The 18,011-nt window shown below is 46.0% G+C and overlaps 1 protein-coding gene and 1 non-coding gene across 10 annotated transcripts in view; both read left to right on the top strand.

Moving 5' to 3' along the window:
- PUM1 (pumilio RNA binding family member 1) overlaps nucleotides 1-16,744 on the top strand; it is a 79,203-nt gene extending 62,459 nt beyond the window's left edge. For 7 of the 9 annotated variants that reach the window (XM_086765280.1, XM_086765282.1, XM_086765284.1 and 4 more), the window contains 8 exons: nucleotides 4,148-4,415; nucleotides 4,925-5,054; nucleotides 5,810-5,944; nucleotides 7,330-7,467; nucleotides 9,118-9,243; nucleotides 10,238-10,359; nucleotides 11,809-12,001; nucleotides 14,928-16,744. In XM_086765280.1, the coding sequence (XP_086621406.1) occupies nucleotides 4,148-4,415; nucleotides 4,925-5,054; nucleotides 5,810-5,944; nucleotides 7,330-7,467; nucleotides 9,118-9,243; nucleotides 10,238-10,359; nucleotides 11,809-12,001; nucleotides 14,928-15,059 (1,244 nt within the window). In that variant the 3' untranslated portion in view covers nucleotides 15,060-16,744. The remainder of the gene's footprint in view (nucleotides 1-4,147; nucleotides 4,416-4,924; nucleotides 5,055-5,809; nucleotides 5,945-7,329; nucleotides 7,468-9,117; nucleotides 9,244-10,237; nucleotides 10,360-11,808; nucleotides 12,002-14,927) is intronic. The other 2 variants (XM_086765283.1, XM_086765286.1) reach the window with 1 other exon arrangement.
- LOC147598114 (small nucleolar RNA SNORD103/SNORD85) lies at nucleotides 12,336-12,421 on the top strand. The gene has a single exon (XR_015260941.1). It is a non-coding gene; the product is annotated as a small nucleolar RNA SNORD103/SNORD85 (small nucleolar RNA).
- Nucleotides 16,745-18,011: the final 1,267 nt, after the last annotated feature.

Genomic DNA, 18,011 nt, shown 5'->3' on the forward strand with positions numbered 1-18,011 from the left:
GGTCATTTTATGTTTTCAAGTTGCTCTTTTACCTGTAGTGGAAGACAGTGTTAACTGTGGCTGTAGTTCCCTTAGGCTGTAAAACAAGTTTTAGTGCTGTAAAAACAGCCCAGACATTGGTTTTCCTTTTAAGAAGCTTGAGATGGACTCCTTTTCTCTTTGGGAGCGATATCAGCAGCAGTTTGTGATAAAGAGGACAAGGAGTATTTCTAAATGTCTAAAACTGAATGGACAGATGGGAACACTCAAACGTGGTGTTTGCAAAAAGGGAAATTAGAGCCATATCCTGCCACTGTTACGTGGGGGGAGACAGGCCGGGGGGGGGGTCGCTTCACATAACTGTGCTTTCGGGGTTACACAGTGACGTAAGAAGTTGGCATTAAATCTGACTTGCAATCAGCAAATGGATGGTTGTATGCGGGGCAAGTTGTGGGTTTGGCTTTGTGTCTTGTGGATACGCAGGTCAGCCGTTTGTTGGGTTGGTTTTGTGTGTAAAGATTCAGCTCTGGCTCTTCTGGCTGTCTGAAAACTCGTAGCTGTGAAAAACGGTATGTGTTTATCAAGCTAGGGGTTTTTCTGGTGTTGTAAGGTGACCTTGTGAAATGTCTGGGCAATCACAAGTCCCTGAAATAACCGTGCAGCCAGTTCTTACAGAAAGAGCTGCTGGAGGAGGAGCGCTGAGCTAAATATGTCCTCTAAACTCACAGGTGTGCGCAACACATGCGACTGTGCGTGGCTAGGATAAATTACTAAATACAGATTTATTTAAATTATAAAATTTAATTTTGACCAGGTTACACTTCACACCAGTTCACGTAGACCCACGAGCAGGATTTGTCAGCCCTTGCGTGTGTGGCTGGCGTGGCCCACATAGAAACACTTAGTGCGCTGCAGCCTGGGGCTGAATGTGTCCAACTCTGGGTTTTCCCAGTTTGGAATGGGGATCAGGATTTGCAGCGGATAAATGATTATTTAAATTTTATTATTTTCTTGCAGGAGCTGCCTGGGAGAGAGCTGCCCCATACTGTAGTCAGCCTGTGATTTAAAAGGCAGGATCGGTGTGAGGAAGCCGATACGTGCATGTGGGAATTTTAATTTATTAGAGGGTTTTTTGCCAAAACTGGCCGAGGAGTTGATAATCGGGTAGCTGTGACTCACTGGGAGGGCTGCAGGGCTGCGTCTTGCTGGGTGGCTGGTGGCACACCCCAGCACTGGGCTGCAGGGGTTCACAGGGTGGGACAGTGACACTGGGCGGGGGGGGGGGGGGGGTGGTGTTCAAGGGGCTGCTGGCTCCTGCCCTTCCCCGCCCCAGAGAGGCAGCTTGGGGTCTCTTCAGCTGGGCAAGCGCTGCCTGGCACCTCTGCACTGAACCCTTCGTAGGAGAGAGCAGTGGGGACGCCATCTCCGCCTGCTTTCTGACAGAGCCGTCTTTCCATCTTCCTTTTTTTCCTCATTGTTCTGGTATTTCACCAGGAACTCCTGCGTTGCAGAGCAATTCGAGGGCTCTATAGAAGTCCCCTGGAAGCTTGTGTAAGAAGTGCTTTGTTTTCAGTCAGCAGCCTTTGTGTTTCTTCCCCTGTGGTCTGTTTTTTTTTTTTTTTTTAACTCATCCTTTCATTGTCTCCCCCCCCCCCGAAATCAGTAGTTCTTTCAGGTTAATGTCTGTCTCAAGTGTCCCAGCAAGCACGGAGAAGATGACTTCCCATTTCAAAATAGGAAACTCTCAGTTGTTGCGGCCATAGCATGTCTGAGTCCACCTTGGAGTTCCTAGGATAGAGTCTGCGCACTTTGTCCTCCCCAGATACAGATTTTTCCTGACACTTGTAAGAATATACAGTGGATGTGTTCAGAGACAAAATTACACCCCAGCTGTCTCTTCTGTACAATCCCCGTGCTCTGTATCCAGCACCAGTTTGCTGTCCTGTGTCGATGCGGAGTGCTTTGTGTGGGCAGCATGGTGTTACCGTGATAGGAACTCTCCACGCAGTTTGCAAACCCCTTTTGAAGTTTATTCTCGGCAAGGACACAGGAGAAAGGATCGGTGCCAATGTTTGCAAGAGTCCTGTCCCTTCTTTGGGGTATTTGCCCTTCTTATTCTACTACAGTGTCCCCAGGAGCTTCCAGCCCCCGTTGCTGCTCTTGCCCAGGAGCTGTTCCGTTGTCTTTGGTAAGATCCCGCTGAAGTCTGGGGTCTGACCAAGTTATTCTGTTCCCAGCCACACGTTGGCATGAAGGAGCGTGAGGTGCTTGAGATTTTGGGCCTTTGGCGATTGATGCGTGGGTTTTAGAAACGCTTGCTTGATGCAAGAGACCTGTCCCCCCGCATGGTTTCTTAATTCCCAGTATGATGTTGAACATAATGGTGAGACCTGCAGTCAGCATCTCCATCAGAAGAAAGAGATGGATAGAAAACTGGAGTAACTGGTGGTTTATTTGGAATCTCCAAAAAGATCAGGTTTTTCTCAGAATACCTCTGACAGAGAAGACTTTGTCTGTACAAACTGCTTTCCCTCTTAACTAAGAGATAAGGCACAGATAACAGTGTGAGCGCTGAATAAACCCTTTCCTTTAGCAGCTGTGTGCAGATGGTCAGGAACTGGTTTTGTGCTATGACTCTTACTTGCTCCAGGCTTCCACAAAACGAATGGTAATCCTGAGCTCTTTGAGTGCCAGGGAAAACGTGGGTACGCCATTGCTCAGTTTGTTGCTGTTGGGTTGCCTCTCTTTACCTGAGAGGTGATTTACTGTTCCGTTGAATATCCTAGTGCTCCCAGCAGCAGGGAGCACCACTTGGGCACTTGTCAGAGTTCTTACTCAGTTCAGAAGTCAGGGAGATGGAGAAAAGACGATGGGCACAGCAGACGTGAATTAGCAGCTCTCAAGTTGTCTCCTCCTCAAGGCTTGGCACCTGCTCTGTGGAGAAGTCAGAACATGTTTGCCCAGCCCAGAGACAGGGAAGCTTAATTAGGCCGTTCGTGGGTACTGAACTCTTGTACAGTGCTTCCTGCATGGGAGCTTCCTTCAGGCACTGATGGCAGTGTGTAGTTCAATCAGCTTTTTACATTTTAATATTTTATTTCAGACAGTGCCATGTGCACAACTGCCAGGAGCAGATCTGTTCTCCTTGCAGAAGCCCTGCTGATGTTCTCCTTGAAGGTCTTCCCTCCTTTGCAAAGACTTCTTGTAACTGTTTTTTTTTCTCAGGTGCTTTCGCTCACTGCCTCACATTGGCCTTTCAGGCCACGTGTTCCCATGCAATAAGAACATTTTTCTTGGGAGGACTTTGTCCTACCCGGGAAAAACCGTACCTGCTCAAGGCATCTTGTGGTCTTTGGCCAGCAGAGGGATCCCGAGCCCCGCAGGAGAGGGAGGAGTGCTCTGCTGTGGCGGATTGCGAGGATTTCCAGGCAGGGAAACAGCCTTCAAAAGTTTCAGTTGGTCCCCATCAGCGCTTGCAGTTTGTTAACTGTGCGGTGAAGCATTGCTTGTTCCCCATACGTGTTACTGGTGACTCAGTGGCTGTCTTACTGTGGGTGAAAATCTTTAGGGCATTTGTGAAAGCACAGCATTTTTTAAAGTATGTATTTGTAGTTTTTAATTTATTGTTATTTACCTGTGTTTAATAGTGATTTTTTTTATATATATAAAAAACTTTTATGCTTGCTTCTTGCTGCCTTTTTTCTTATCTAATTTTGTCTTACTTCTCTCCGCCACCCCCAGTACATTTCTTTTACATCAGTAAAAGGCAGTGGGATAGGTGAAAAAGAACTAAGGCTGGAGGAAAAGGTGATTAGAAACAGCAAGTTAGCAAGTGGTGGGATTGACAATTTGTCTGGTTGAGATGGTTTTGAGACAGAGTGAGGAACAGAAGTTGTTACAGCCTGTTCTTTGCTGAAATCTGTAGCTGTTTCTAACTTAATACAACAGTGCTGTGCTACGGAGCATCGCTTGAACGTGTCTCCTCCGAAACTATTCTGAGGGCAGGTCATTTAGCTTAGTCGAGAACAGGTCCTACTTGGACCATGTCAGAACCCCATCTCGGTGGAAAAGGAGTCGTTAGGAGTAGGGCGACATGCATAGGTTGTAAATTAATCCCTTGGCCACTTCGTTCTGTCTTGTGCAACACCCTTGTTTTTCTGACTTGCAGGAGGGCTCACAAACGGGAGTGGCCGTTACATCTCCGCTGCTCCTGGAGCTGAAGCCAAGTACCGCAGTGCAAGCAGTGCCTCCAGCCTCTTCAGCCCCAGCAGTACGCTCTTCCCTTCGTCCCGCTTGCGCTATGGGATGTCTGATGTTATGCCCTCTGGCCGAAGCAGGCTGCTTGAAGACTTCCGCAATAACCGGTACCCTAATTTACAGCTGAGGGAGATTGCTGGGCACATCATGGAGTTCTCCCAAGATCAGCATGGATCCAGGTGGGATTAAAAACCTTGCGGTGTGGGAAGTTTTTGGAACAACTGCTCTTTGAGTTAATGTTATTTGCCATTTGCATTGCATCCTGAAGCACAGAGGCAGAACAGGGAAAAGGAGGTCTGAGAAGACGTTAAGCCAAGTAGTGTAACACTGACCCTTCTTCTTAAAGATTGTTCGGGTACAAATGCTGATAGCAGGAGTTCCTCCTCCAAAGAGGAGCTTCCTTGCTTTGTAATTTGCTTACTTGTCCTACTGGCGTAGTGGAACTCATTTTAAAGAGCCACCTGAATGTGAGACCTTGCTGTATTACTCTATTTGGATCTGCTTTGCTTGACATGAGGAGATTTTTGGGGTACAGACAATGGCATGTTGTCATGGACCTCATAGCTGCAGCCACTTGAGGTTTCACATAGCTGGAGAGCTCAGTGTGTGAGGCTTCTGAAAGGATTTGTATTAACAAATGCGTTGGAGGCGTATGTGCCAGTGGTATCACACCAACCCTGTTTTTCAGGTTTATTCAGCTGAAACTGGAGCGTGCCACCCCAGCAGAACGTCAGCTTGTGTTCAACGAGATTCTCCAGGCAGCTTATCAGCTGATGGTCGATGTATTTGGAAATTACGTCATCCAGAAGTTCTTTGAAGTAAGTCTACGTTTCCCTTTTTGTGAGTCTTACTCAGATGCCTGCTGTCGTGAGCTGGTGGATGAGCTCGTAGAAACCCTGCTGTTTGGCCAAAACTGTGGGTGTCTGTCAACACTGATGGCATCTCCTCCCCACAGGCTGCTGCATCGCTCCTGTTGGGGCGGCTGAGGCGTTGTACTTGTAGGGATTTGTCTGAAAAGTACCACTTTGAGATGCAGAAGGTGTAGGAATAGACAGCAACATGTCCAGGAGCTGTAGGTCCGACAAGGCTTTGCAAGGATGCTGTGCTGAGCTGTCAGCACTCAGTATTTAGGAACAAAAGAGAAACTTTTCCGGTGAACAGCATCCGCTGGAAGAAGGTGTTGCATTTTTACGCCAGGAGGTTGGGCAGATGCCACTCTGGAAACTGCTCTGTTCCTTTTCCACCAAGCCTTGGTGGTTCTTGTGTCCAGTAATTTCCTAGCAGCCCTATCAAGGGTTGGTGAGCTGGCACGCGTCACCCGGGTGGCTCCAGCGCCTCCGACTCTGGAGTTCGTTTCACATGCGTCAGGCACATCTGACAGACACAGAACAGACGGCTGGCTCGTGCCTGCTTGCATCCATTGGGGTGTGGTTGGTATTTTTTTTTTTCTTTTCAGTAGGCACAGTGTTTCTTGTTTAACACTTCAGCGTGACAGCATGTCACGCTGTGGCTGCTGTGCCGCTTGGCCATGTGAGGGTTTGGTGTTTGTACTGATTGGTTTTCATCTTCCCAGTTTGGTAGCCTGGAACAGAAGTTAGCCTTGGCAGAACGTATCCGTGGGCACGTTCTGTCCCTGGCGCTGCAGATGTACGGCTGCAGGGTGATCCAGAAGGCCCTCGAGTTCATTCCCCCAGACCAGCAGGTAATTGTAAGTTTCAATTTTAACTTTCTTCTTGATGTTTAATGTTCCTTGCCGTTTGGTGACCTGAACTGCGACCTTCTGTTTGGCTGGTGTTCTTTTGGTTTGGTTCGTGGCATGTTTGTTATGTTTCATGTGCATGATGAGTATGTGACACCACTCTTGGGTCTCATCGTCATCTCTTTGTGCCACTTAACTGGTGTTGGTTCTCTGTTAATTGCCTGAAATCAGACTATGTATGTAGGAGAAACTGAGAATGATGGTGAATTAGAAGATATTTTTAAATCCCTCGAAGGAAGCAGTGCCAGAGTTTTGTCTTTAATATTCACTGAGCTATCCCTGCTTTGATATGTGGGTCAATATTCTGCTCGCCTGCAGTGAGGTGTACGAGGAGCTCCTAGTTCCGGTTGAGCCAGGCCTGGCACTGGAGAGATGTGGATGATAGCCAAAGTCCCACTCAGAGCTCATTAATAAAGCAGTTCTCTAGGGTTTTATGAACATTGAATTAAGATGAAAGATATGCCAGGCAAGCTAGCTTATAAAGATGTTAGGAATCGTAATACAAGAATCTCAATGTAGGTTATTAAATAAAAAAAAAATTGGAAGAGGCTTTAGGAATGCTCCTTCCCTTTAGGCTGAGCCTGAGCTGAGCTCTTGCCTTAGTGTGTCAAGCAGGGTGGTGCCCCGGCTGCAGCACTGCTGCTCTGGGGATTTACTGGTTCTCTTCCTCCAGAACGGTATTTTTGAGTGCTCTGTGCTCCTGAAATGCCTTGTTTCATATCGGTTGCAAAACCAAACTCATCCTGTTTGTAGTATCATTCGATTCCCCAAAACTGCCATTCTCTGGTTTCTGAGTGGGAAGCTTTTAGCCTGCACGTGTGACATCAGTCATACCTAAACTTTTTCTGCTCGGATTCTTTTCATTATCATGCAGTATTACCTTTACCTTGCCAATGTAAGATACTACCAAGTTCTTATCCCAGTGCTGACCTCGTTTTAGTGATGCATGAAGCTGATAACCAAAAGTTTGTGAAGTTTGGGCATTTTAGGTTTCTTTCTCTTCGCGTGGAGCAGAGGAGGAAATGAGGGATGCACAGTAAAGTTGTGGATCAGTAAAATTCCTTAAATTTGCATACTTAACTTGTAAGAGGACAGTCATGTTTAATGAAAGGAGTGCTTCATCTTCATTTCATAATATTATTTTTCTTGACGGTTTCTGTAGCACAGCAAGCTTCATCTTAGCACTTGGCAGCTGGAAAACTTCCAGGTTGAAATACAGCAGTACAGCCTTCATACCTTTCATTTTCTTGACCGTGTTTAGCAGTGAAGACTTTGCATTTATCGGCCGTGAATCCTGGTGGTGCTTTCTGTTTGTCTTTCTCTCCTCCTAATAGAATGAGATGGTACGGGAGTTGGATGGCCACGTCCTGAAGTGTGTGAAAGACCAGAACGGTAATCATGTGGTGCAGAAGTGTATTGAGTGTGTGCAGCCTCAGTCTCTGCAGTTTATCATTGATGCATTTAAGGGACAGGTAAGTCCTTGACCGAGATACTGACTCGCATTCTCTGTATTCTTATTTGTTGCTTTGAATAGCATGAGAGTGGCTGTAACTTGTTCAGCTATTTTGAATTTTAAATTTTAGCAAGCAGCAGTTGAAAGATGGAGCATGAGGGAGCCCAGAAACTCTTTGGTCATGTCTCTGTTACTGTTTTTGTGCAGGTATATCACAGTAAAGCATGCTTGCAAATATCTGTTTTCCTGGAACATCAGTTACTTTTTGACTGATGGAGGGGAAAATGAGTTTCTCGCTAATCCGTCTTCATAGTAAAGGTGGCGAGGAGAGCTTTGTGATGTGTGTCGTAAACTTGCATTGTGATCTCTGTCTGTCAGGATGGCTCAGAGGACTGATGTTTGCCAGGGGTCTCAGACCAGGGGAAAAGCAGGAGTTTTGCCTAGAAAAGGGCAGTTACTAGTGCTTCATTCTCCTTGTTTTCCCTTGGTATCTTCCCCTGTCCTGGATATTAATTGTGTAGCTGGCTTTATTCTGCCTGTAGCTAGCTTGTGTTCCATTACAAAAGCACTGGTTTGGGCGTTTCCAACTTCAGCTTAATTGGCTTTGGAGGGGGACTTTGAAGTAGTGAGGGTTTTGCTGTGGAGATGTGAGGATAGCCTGGGGTTGTTACACCAGGAACCAGGTTGTATACCAGGAACCTTTATTGGTTTGGCTGCTCCTGGAACAGCTGTGGAAGCAGGGACTTGCTTGGCTATGCCGAAACAAGCGGAATTCTAGCTGGGAACTTGCTCAGCAGATTTGCTGGTTAGAGTTGAGCTTTGGACCTTCCACTGGGGAGTTAGGTGAGGCAGAAATACCTCTGGGAGCTGGGTTGCTGGCACTGACATTTCTTTGACCAGCTCTCCCGGTTTCATCTGGACTTTCCTATGGAAGGTTAAACTTATCACCTCAAGGCTGCTTCTCTGCAGTTATTTGCACTTCAAGTCCTGTTTCCCTGCACGGTTTACTCAATAGTTATTAAAAATTTGTAAACTGTCAATTTAACTTCAGTGCTTGGATTTGCAACTTCTGTTAATTTGAAGCAACCAAACAGGACTGTGCATTGGACAGAAAACTGCACAGCGGTAACAAAATGCGTCCTGTTCTTCCCAACAGATTTGGTAATCCGTTAGAAATGAGAAAGAAGGTTCTTTGTTGTCACTTCTCCTAAGCACAGTTAAGGCTTTTAAACAAATCCAAATAGTTGAGGAAAATCCTTTGCTGAGCATTTTTTACCTTTCTGATTCATGCCATTTCTTACCTAGCTTTAAACACGTAGCTGGAAAACAGAATGCTGGGTTTATTCCTCTGAAACAATGTTTTAAAACAGCTTCTAATATTGCTTGGTTGTTCCAGTGCTCTTTTTAGTAACCAGGAGGCTTTGCCATTTGTTTTCCTGTTTCCTGAACAGGGAAGGTGAAGCGTAGGTGGAGGTGTGCTGTGCCTGCGATCACCTGGTTGGTCTTGTGGCAGTGGAGAACAGATGTTTCCAGTTTCAGTTCATGCTATCTGGAGCTGCCATGCCCAGGAAAAAACACCATGTGTTCATTAATTCCGAAAGGTTTCTAGCATTCTCAAAGACTAACAGAGGTGTTGCTGCCTGTGCTTGCCTGTCTTTGTCGAATGCAGGTTTTTGCGTTGTCTACGCATCCATACGGCTGTCGTGTGATCCAGAGGATCCTCGAGCACTGTCTTCCTGAGCAGACCCTTCCCATCCTGGAGGAACTCCACCAACACACCGAGCAGCTCGTTCAGGTCAGTGTGGGCAAGGGGAGCGCAGGTGCTGCGAGGGGTTTCTTGGGTACTGCTTCGTATTCAGAAAGCTCCTGTCAGCCTATTTGGGACTGCAACTGGAGTGCTGCTGGGGTGTCTGAGCAGAGGGACTCCGGTCCTGAGGGCGAATGGGAAGGAGCAAGGCAGACAAGAAATGCACCACCAGTGATTGTTCTGGCTGTGTGAAAATACCCAGCAGGTATCAAAGCTGTAGTTACTTTCCTTTTTGAAAAGGATCATGAGTGTTCAGTGAGTGCGTGCCCCAATGGTTCCCTTCAGAAGTTACAGTGCAAGTGAGATCTAAAAGGAGTAGATGCGAAGAGCTCTGATTGCTGCTAGGAAAAGCAAGTGCCAAGTAATTGGGGTTCTTAAAATGTGTTAGTTTTACACACACCCACTTCCTGGCTGCCTTTGCTCTTCCTTGCAGTCCTTCCGAGAACTTTTTTTACATAGATTCTGGTATTGGGGTGCCACAGATATAACAGCAGATGAGCACTGTCCTGTATGCTCACGTATCTACTGCATGGGGGTGAGGCATCAGGTCACGCCTCTGGTATTGTGAACTGGGAAGATACGTATCTTATGCTGAGAATATACACACGTTCAGAGTATGAACATGCATAAGGACAGTCTCCCATAGCTAGAACCGTGGCGCAACCCGCCAGGACCTGCGATTTGGTGCGTTTGAAGCTGGAGAAAGTAAAGAAATGTGAAATAAGGAGAGTATTGACACTTCTTGTTCGAGGATATTGTTTTGAGTTTTATCATGAGTACAAAGATGTAGCATTTTACCTCCTGCTAAAGCTCCAGAACGCACGTTTTTGTAGCAGTGGAAAGTGTTTACATAGTTTGCACAGTCGGTATTTGAATTAGTGTTTAGTTCAAGTTTGTAAGTCTTAATGCGCGTTGGGAACTCATTTGGTGTTGATGGTTCCTGCCCACGTTTTGTGTCACGCTTCTGCTGTCTCCCAAACAGGACCAGTATGGGAACTACGTTATCCAGCACGTACTAGAACACGGTCGGCCTGAGGATAAGAGCAAGATTGTAGCAGAAATTAGAGGCAACGTGCTCGTGTTGAGTCAACATAAATTTGCTAGGTATGAATTTGTTCCTTGAAGTCTCCACACCCTGTGGGAGCCTGGACACATGCTAGAGTTGCAAAAGAGTTAGGGGTGGGGCGTAGGGAGGTGAAAGGAGGTGAAAATAACCTGTTGCTTAACAGCAGAATGCTATTTATAACTGCTGATAAACTGGGGTGAGCAACTGGCAAGGTAAGTTTTATTTGTAATGCAGAAGAATGAAGATGTGGAAGAGTCACTCTAATCCAAGTTCCTGAACTTGACCAAGAGCGTTTGTGTGTGTTGAGGTTTGTTTTGTTTTGTTTTGGTGGTTTTTAAGTGGTCTCTCTCTCTTGGATAATAACATGCAGTGAGAGCATTTCACTGCCCCTGGGATGCTGTGTCAAGCCAGAAGGGAGTTTGGGAAATCCATGTAGCAACAATTGTTTTTCATCCCACTTTTCTCAGAAGAATCTGGACTTTTTATATGTTAAGCCTTGTGGTCCTTTTTGAGACACAGGCATAGTGATATCCTCTTAGGGAAGCTGCAGCAATACCGGGTTGTTAGTCCAGATGCTACAGAGCTACACGTGGGTAGAAGCAAAATCCAGGTACCTTAGCGAATGTCAAGACAAAGTAACGCTTCCCATATTTGTAAATTCCTTGTGTCTGTGTTTCCAGCCAATTGAACATGAAGGTGGAGCTCTTCAAAGGCTCAGTATTCCCCCCTTTTTATGATTAGTAAAATAGTGCTTTAATACCTACGGGCACAAGGGAAGCGTAACATTAAAAAGAGTTAGAAGAGCGTGGTCTTAATGTTGTTGTTTCAGATTCTTTCTCCCTGACTTGCCTTGCTCTTTTTTTTTTTTTCTAAACTCCTTTTCAGATGGAGCGTTAATTAGTGTTGGATGTCCCCTGAGCAGAGCGCTGGTTGTGGCAAACCACTTGGTGATTTGATGATTCAGTCGGGGATGCAGGAGATAAGACTAGCAAAACTCTCCATCCCTTTTCATATGTCCTACTTAATTTGCCTCTCCAGAGAGCAGAGACTAGTCATCTGATATATTCAGGAATTTTGGAAGTTCTCTGCCTTTGTTAAGATATTTTGTTCCTGAATAAGCATTTCCCTGTTGTTCTAACCTTGGACCTCCGTTCCTGTTGAGCTCCAGTACTGAGAAAACCAAAGAACAACTCATTTGCTTCTCTAACGGGCACACTGTGAGAGCGGATGCTGTTCTCAAGTACAGCATCATTGCAGAGTTGCACAAATTTGGGTGAAATAAAACCCAAACTGATCCTTCACCCAAATTCCCATTCAGATCCCAAGTTCTGTGGACTGCTCTTCTATTTCACATTGCTGAACTGCTGTGCCAGCACATAGGTCTCTCCCAAATGGTCTGCCCTTGCTAGAAGCATCTCCTTGGGGTAGAATGCAAAGCCTGGTAGAGGTGATGTTATTCACAGGGTGTCCTTCTCTTACTGTTGCAGCAACGTGGTGGAGAAATGTGTGACCCACGCCTCCCGCACGGAGCGTGCCATGTTGATCGACGAGGTGTGCACTATGAACGACGGCCCTCACAGTGCCTTATACACCATGATGAAAGATCAGTACGCCAACTACGTGGTGCAGAAGATGATCGATGTGGCGGAGCCGGCTCAGCGCAAGATTGTCATGCACAAGGTAAGCGGCCGCCGTCGATTGATGAGGATGTAAGGCTTGTCACCACCACACTGGTGGCGGAGAGAAAATAAGGCTGAGATGATAGCTTTTGCTGTTAGAATTTCCTAATGATGGAAGTATTTCAAAGTGGAGTATTTCAGTAGTAGCTGAAGTAGGAAAATGTGAAATAACGCGATGCCATTTGCACTTAAAATTAGGTGGTTGCTTCTAGCAATCTTTTCTGACCTCGTAACCTAGTTCTGCACTCGTGGTGTAGTGAATGCTGATAGAAAACCCCAAGACCCTTACTGCAGCAGTGCCATCGCGCTGGTGCCTTGCAAGGGCCCTCCGAAGGCCTGGCGATGACGACACGCTTGCCCTCACTGAAAACAGTGTTTGCTGATGCGAGCAGCTCTACGCGCTCAGTGGAGCCGAGCCAGACCTCGACGCGCCCAAAGCCCGAGCACAGACCCACTGGTTGCGTTTCTGGGCTGCCCTGTCACTTCATGTCCCTGCTGCGCAGCCCCGATGGGACGGCGAGGGTGGCCGGTAACACCGCGCCCGCGGGGCGTGTTGCTGCAGCGGCTGAGCCTGGAGCCATTCATCCAATTCTCTGCTTCTCGGGTTTGGATGCGGTTTTGCTGAGAGGGTTCCACGGGTTAGCATTATGCTGCAGTGTTTGAACGCGTAACACTTTCAGGACTGAATATTTGTCAAAAATGAAGACACTTTTGAATTAAATATGCATTGCTGCCAGTCCTACCTCCCAAGGCTATGCGCCTCCCTTGGGCCAGCAGGCTCTCAAAATCAGGTGATTTTGTGGGTCTGCATAACTGTAATGAATGGAAAAACCAGGCTTTTAGGTGTGTAGTGAAACTGAGATGATTTTCTTCAGTCACATGGTTTTAGGGTCCGTTCCTTTGTGAAAAACAGCAGCTAGAGCTGGACCTCTTACTAGTGATAACATACTAACGCTGGCTTGGCAAGCTCCGCATGTATTTTGTATTTAAGAGGAACTGTGAAGAATGTCAGGCGTTCAGATCCCAATGGAATCAAGCGTATTTAAGAATCTTTGAGTAAAATGTACCGAGTGGTTTTTCTGTAAGAAGTGGGTGTTACCTGTGCAAAGGAGCTGGTTTTTACCTACGCGAGGCAGGTGATCAGTGTGTAAACAACATCTGTGCAGCTGAACTGGTATTCAGGGAGGTGAGTTCTTGGGTTTAGGAATCATTCAGAGTAATTCTTTTAAACCGAAAGCTGTCTGAGTCCAAAAGAAATTGTAAAGTTAATTAAATAAAAACGTGTGGCAAGGGATGTACGCGGTTTAACTGTAGCAGAACGGCCTCTAGCTTTGCTAATCTGTATAGAGATATGTATGTATTTAAAAAAATGTATGAATGGTCTTTACTGACGTGTTCGTTGTCCCGTCAAGCAAAGTCTTTTGAATAAAATGCTAATTAGGTTATCAGCGTGGCTGTCAGACAAAAAGCTGGGATGACAGCTAAACAGGGCCAGCTGAATGAGGAAGACTGCAGCTGCGTTATCGAGCTGAACGAAAGCCGGGGCAAATTGAGAGTATCGACTGCCACCGTTGGATTGTGAAAACCGCTGTTAGTACAAACAAGCGGTTTGTTATTGTTGGGCAGCATGTTTATTTAAAAAAAAAAAAGTATTGAAAAGTAATTTTAACAGTCAGTTCTATCAGTAAAACAGAAAGAAAGTCTTAGAAATGAAGACAAATGAAGACCACACTGTTGGACCTGGGAAGCTTTTCCTCCTAACCTCAGAGCAGCAGCTGGACCTTCTTGGACGTGGGATGCGGGGAGGGCCAGGGCATCTGTCTGTGATCATGACGGGATGAGTCCTTGAGCCGAAATGGGACATCAGATGGCCAGAGGCTGAGCTGGTGGTGTGGGGTGAGGCTGGGAGGGATTTCCCATGGGGGTTTTATGGTTGGTCCTGGCTGAGGCAAGTCATGGCCATGTGTCCACCCGCGGAGCGGGGAGTGCTGTGCATCGTGTTCTGGCTATTTCCTCAGCTTCCACCGTAGAGTAAAGCCTGTTGTAATTGTGGTGGTGAAGGAACGTGCTGGTGGTGTGGGATACTTCTCATCTCCTAGGGAAAATGAATTGCTCTTACATCTCGTTCCTCTGACACTCTCCAGGAGAGCTTCAGCAGCATAGCGATGTTGCTCTGACGGATACAGCTTGCCCTGTTTGGGTGCGCTGGCAGGAGGGGTGGTTTCACTCTGGCTCCCGTCGTTACAGTGGTGTTGAAAGCAACTTTTACTCTGAAACAGCGTGAGCGCGTGAAGCTTGCTTCCACAGACCTCCACTTAAAATATTTTAATTGTCAGGTTCAGAAATTAAACTGTTGCTCAACCCAGGAGCACTGCGTGCCTCTCCCAGTAGCTCGTCCAAATATCCTGCTGATATTTGCAGCAACTCTGTCGGGCTTTCAGCAGTTGTTGTGAGGTTCAGCTTGTGGCCTGGGAGGAGGCAGAAGATCCAGCTCATGTTGGGCAAAAGCTGCTCAGCCCCACTGCTGCTGCCTCGTCAGCCATGGTGTGCTTGTCCCCAGGCTGGAGGCAGTGTCAGGGCACCCCTGGGAAGCTCGAGCACCCAGGGTCCCGTCTTCCCGGCCTCCTCTCTTGGGACAAAACTGTGTGTCCTTCCACCCGCTCGGATCTGGTTGGGTTCTGGTAATACAACTCAAGACGGAGCCACCTGCTCCACCAGAAGTTCCTCCTAAAATAACACCGGGGAGTTATGGAGCATTAACTTGAATCACAGTAGTTGAGGCGATTACGGTAAATGGCACTTCAATATTTCGGGCATTTTGTGGTCTTCCGGTCTTCTGCTGGTGGCCAGCACTTGGTGCTCCCTCAGGACTGACGCGGCCGTAATTCGGGTTCCTACGCTTCACTTGCTCTTCTTCTGTCCCCTAGATCCGGCCTCACATCGCCACCCTGCGCAAATACACCTACGGCAAACACATCTTGGCCAAGCTGGAGAAGTACTACATGAAGAATGGGGTGGACCTGGGGCCCATCTGCGGACCACCCAACGGGATCATTTGAGGCAGCGAAGCGGGAGGAGCTCAGCGGCCGGCCGGCGCCTACAACCAGCAACCAACAATATTCCAGTATACAGTTAGAAAACGTTTTCTGGTTGCTAAACTGCTAAAAAAAAAAAAAAAAAAAGAAAAAAGAAAAGCCTTTGTAAATTTCTTTAATTTTATTATGCATAACATGTACTAATTATTTTTTTTAATTAACTAATTGCCCTGCTGTTTTACTGGTGTATAGAATTCTTGTACATAGGTATCAAATGTACATGGAAGGCCACATTTTTGTTCTCTGTTGTATCTATATTCCAAATGTGGAGACTTTCAGGGTGGTTGGTTTGACGAAAACAAACAAAAACCGTTTTTAATTCATCTGCCATGCAGGCAACTTTTTTGCAAATACCTGTTTTTTCTCCTTTTAGTCCAGAGTCAGCAAGAAGTTTGAATTTTAGTTAAATGGCACAAACGACGCATTTAATGCTGTTTATAAATAAAAAAAAATTCAACTTGCTAAAGCTTCGGTTTAAAAAAAGAATTAAGTTTTTGAAACTTTTTAATTGCTTTTTTTTGTTTGTTTTGTTTTGTTTTTTTTTTTTTTTTTTTGTTTGAGTAGAACATGCTAAAGGAGGGAGCTTAGCTGTCATTTTGGGGAAGAAAAACACACCCAGAAAGTTTTTAAAGCGAGGGGGTGGGGGGCGGGTGTACTTGTTTACTGCCTACTCGGTTTGTTCTGTTAACATTGAGCGACACCGTTTGATTATTTAGCATGAGGAAAAAAAAAAAAAAATCCAACTTGGCTTTGGTCTTGCTTCTATAAATATATAGTGTATACTTGGTGTAGACTTTACATATATAAAAATTTGTAGTATTTTCTTGTTTTGATGTCTGAGCTGTATCTATAATGTACCCTAGTAGTGGAACATACTTCTGACTGTACAATTGTACATTTGTAAACCTCTGTAATGTAAATGTGGAGAAGTTTGAATCGACATAAACCCGTTTTTTGGTAAGAAAAAAGAATTAGCAAAACCTGTGCATTTCAGTGTATATTCACACCTTTTATGGTCGTAGCATATAGTGTTGTATATTGTAAATTGTAATTTCAACCAGAAGTAAATTTTTTCTTTTGAAGGAAATGTTCTCTTTATACAGCCTAGTTAATGTTTAAAAAAGAAAAAAAATAAATGCTTGGTTTTATTTGTCACCTAGTTGAACAGTAGCGATCCTTTCTAAATGTTCTACAAAAATGATTCAGTTCAAAATAGTGGTTTTTTTTGAATCTTAAAAAGTAATGTTTTGCTTATTTTGTGACAGTAAGAAACAAAAAGTGCAAAAGTACAGAACCCCCTAGTTTTCCTTACAATCAGAGCCCCCCTCACCTTGTAAAGTGTGAATCACCTCCCCTTTTTGTACAGAAGATGAACTGTATTTTGCATTTTGTCTACTTGTAAGTGAATGTAACATACTGTCAATTTTCCTTGTTTGAATATAGAATTGTAACACTACACGGTGTACATTTACAGAGCCTTGTGTATATTTCCAATGAACTTTTTTGCAAGCACACTTGTAACCATATGTGTATAATTAACAAACCTGTGTATGCTTATGCCTGGGCAACTATTTTTTGTAACTCTTGTGTAGATTGTCTCTAAACAACGTGTGATCTTTATTTTGAAAAATACAGAACTTTGGAATCTGGCTTTGTCTTTGGTTTGAACAGTTGCAGTGGAGTGCCACCCCTCAACTTTTTGCCTTTTTTTTTTTTTTTTTTTTTTTTTTTCTTTTTTCTTAGTTTAAGAGCAGCTTTTCCCGTGTCGGCCAAGGGCGGCGTGCCTGCTCTGAGCAGCAGATGCACGTGGAAGACGAAGAGCAGAGCAACCCTGTGTGCATCTCTGCCTCCTGCTATTGCCACCCCTCACTCCTCCTGCTGGGGTCCGGGATTTTGGCTTTTTCCCCCTCTTTGAGCACATCTAAACTTCTCCAGAGCCCGTACAAACAGGCCCTAGGTTGGAGGTGAACAACCCCCACCGGCTTTTGGTTGTGTTGAGCCCCGCAGCTCTTGCAGAGAGGGGCAGGGAGCGGCTTTCCCTCATCCCTCTCCCCTTCTGCTCGTGGTTTCCTCTGCTGCTTTCCTCCTGCCCTCTTTGCAGGCTGGGGTGGGTGGGCCACAGAGCTGCTGGTTGTACCCTCATCCTCCTCGCTTTTTGAGATGGGAGGAGGGGTGCTGGGAGAGGATGGGGGAGCTGCTCCTGGCAGTTGAGGTAGGGATGGATGCCCAGCAGGGTCGAGTGCTGTGACGGTTTCTGGTTCATTGGGAACTGCTAGAAAAGCTAGAGCGTGCACCGAGCTCGTGTTTCCACCGAGGCTTTCCCCATCCCAAGCTCTCCTTCCCAAGAAGTGGTGCTCAGCTTGGAGCCTGGCACTGGGTGAGCAAAGTTGCCTGCGTTGCGTCCCGCCCCTACTCCAGGTTCATCATCTGCTGCTCCGACAGTGTTCTTCTGCAGCTTCCCGCTCTGCCTCTGCCCTTTATTCCCCTGATTCCCGTCTCGGGGAAGCTCCAGCTCTGCATCTGCTGCCCAGTGTCACCCTTGCTCAGGGAGAAAATCGGCTTCTTGCCACCAATTTTTCTTCGTTTCCCAGCATAAAGGACCTTCCTGTGGTGCAGCTCAGTGGCTGCTGGTTTTAAAGAGCTTTTCTGAAGCGTACAATCAGAATTATTTGGGAAATCCTGATACGTTTGAGCACTTCTGCAAATGGGGTGGTGTGTGATAAATTGATGGAGAGGAAGCAACTTCCCTGTTTTACAGGAAATGAGTTTTTTGGCTCAGGGCATGAAAACGTTTGATTTGGGAATATGTGTCACTGATCCTTCCCACGCTGCCACTTTCTTCTCACCCCTCAACAAAGCCCAATACCCCTGTGCGCTTCTAATCTATTTTCACACCCAGTGTTAAATTTAGTGGAG

This window comes from Chlamydotis macqueenii, chromosome 22 (genome assembly GCF_036417535.1).
Source record: "Chlamydotis macqueenii isolate bChlMac1 chromosome 22, bChlMac1.mat, whole genome shotgun sequence".
Lineage (NCBI taxonomy): Eukaryota > Metazoa > Chordata > Aves > Otidiformes > Otididae > Chlamydotis > Chlamydotis macqueenii.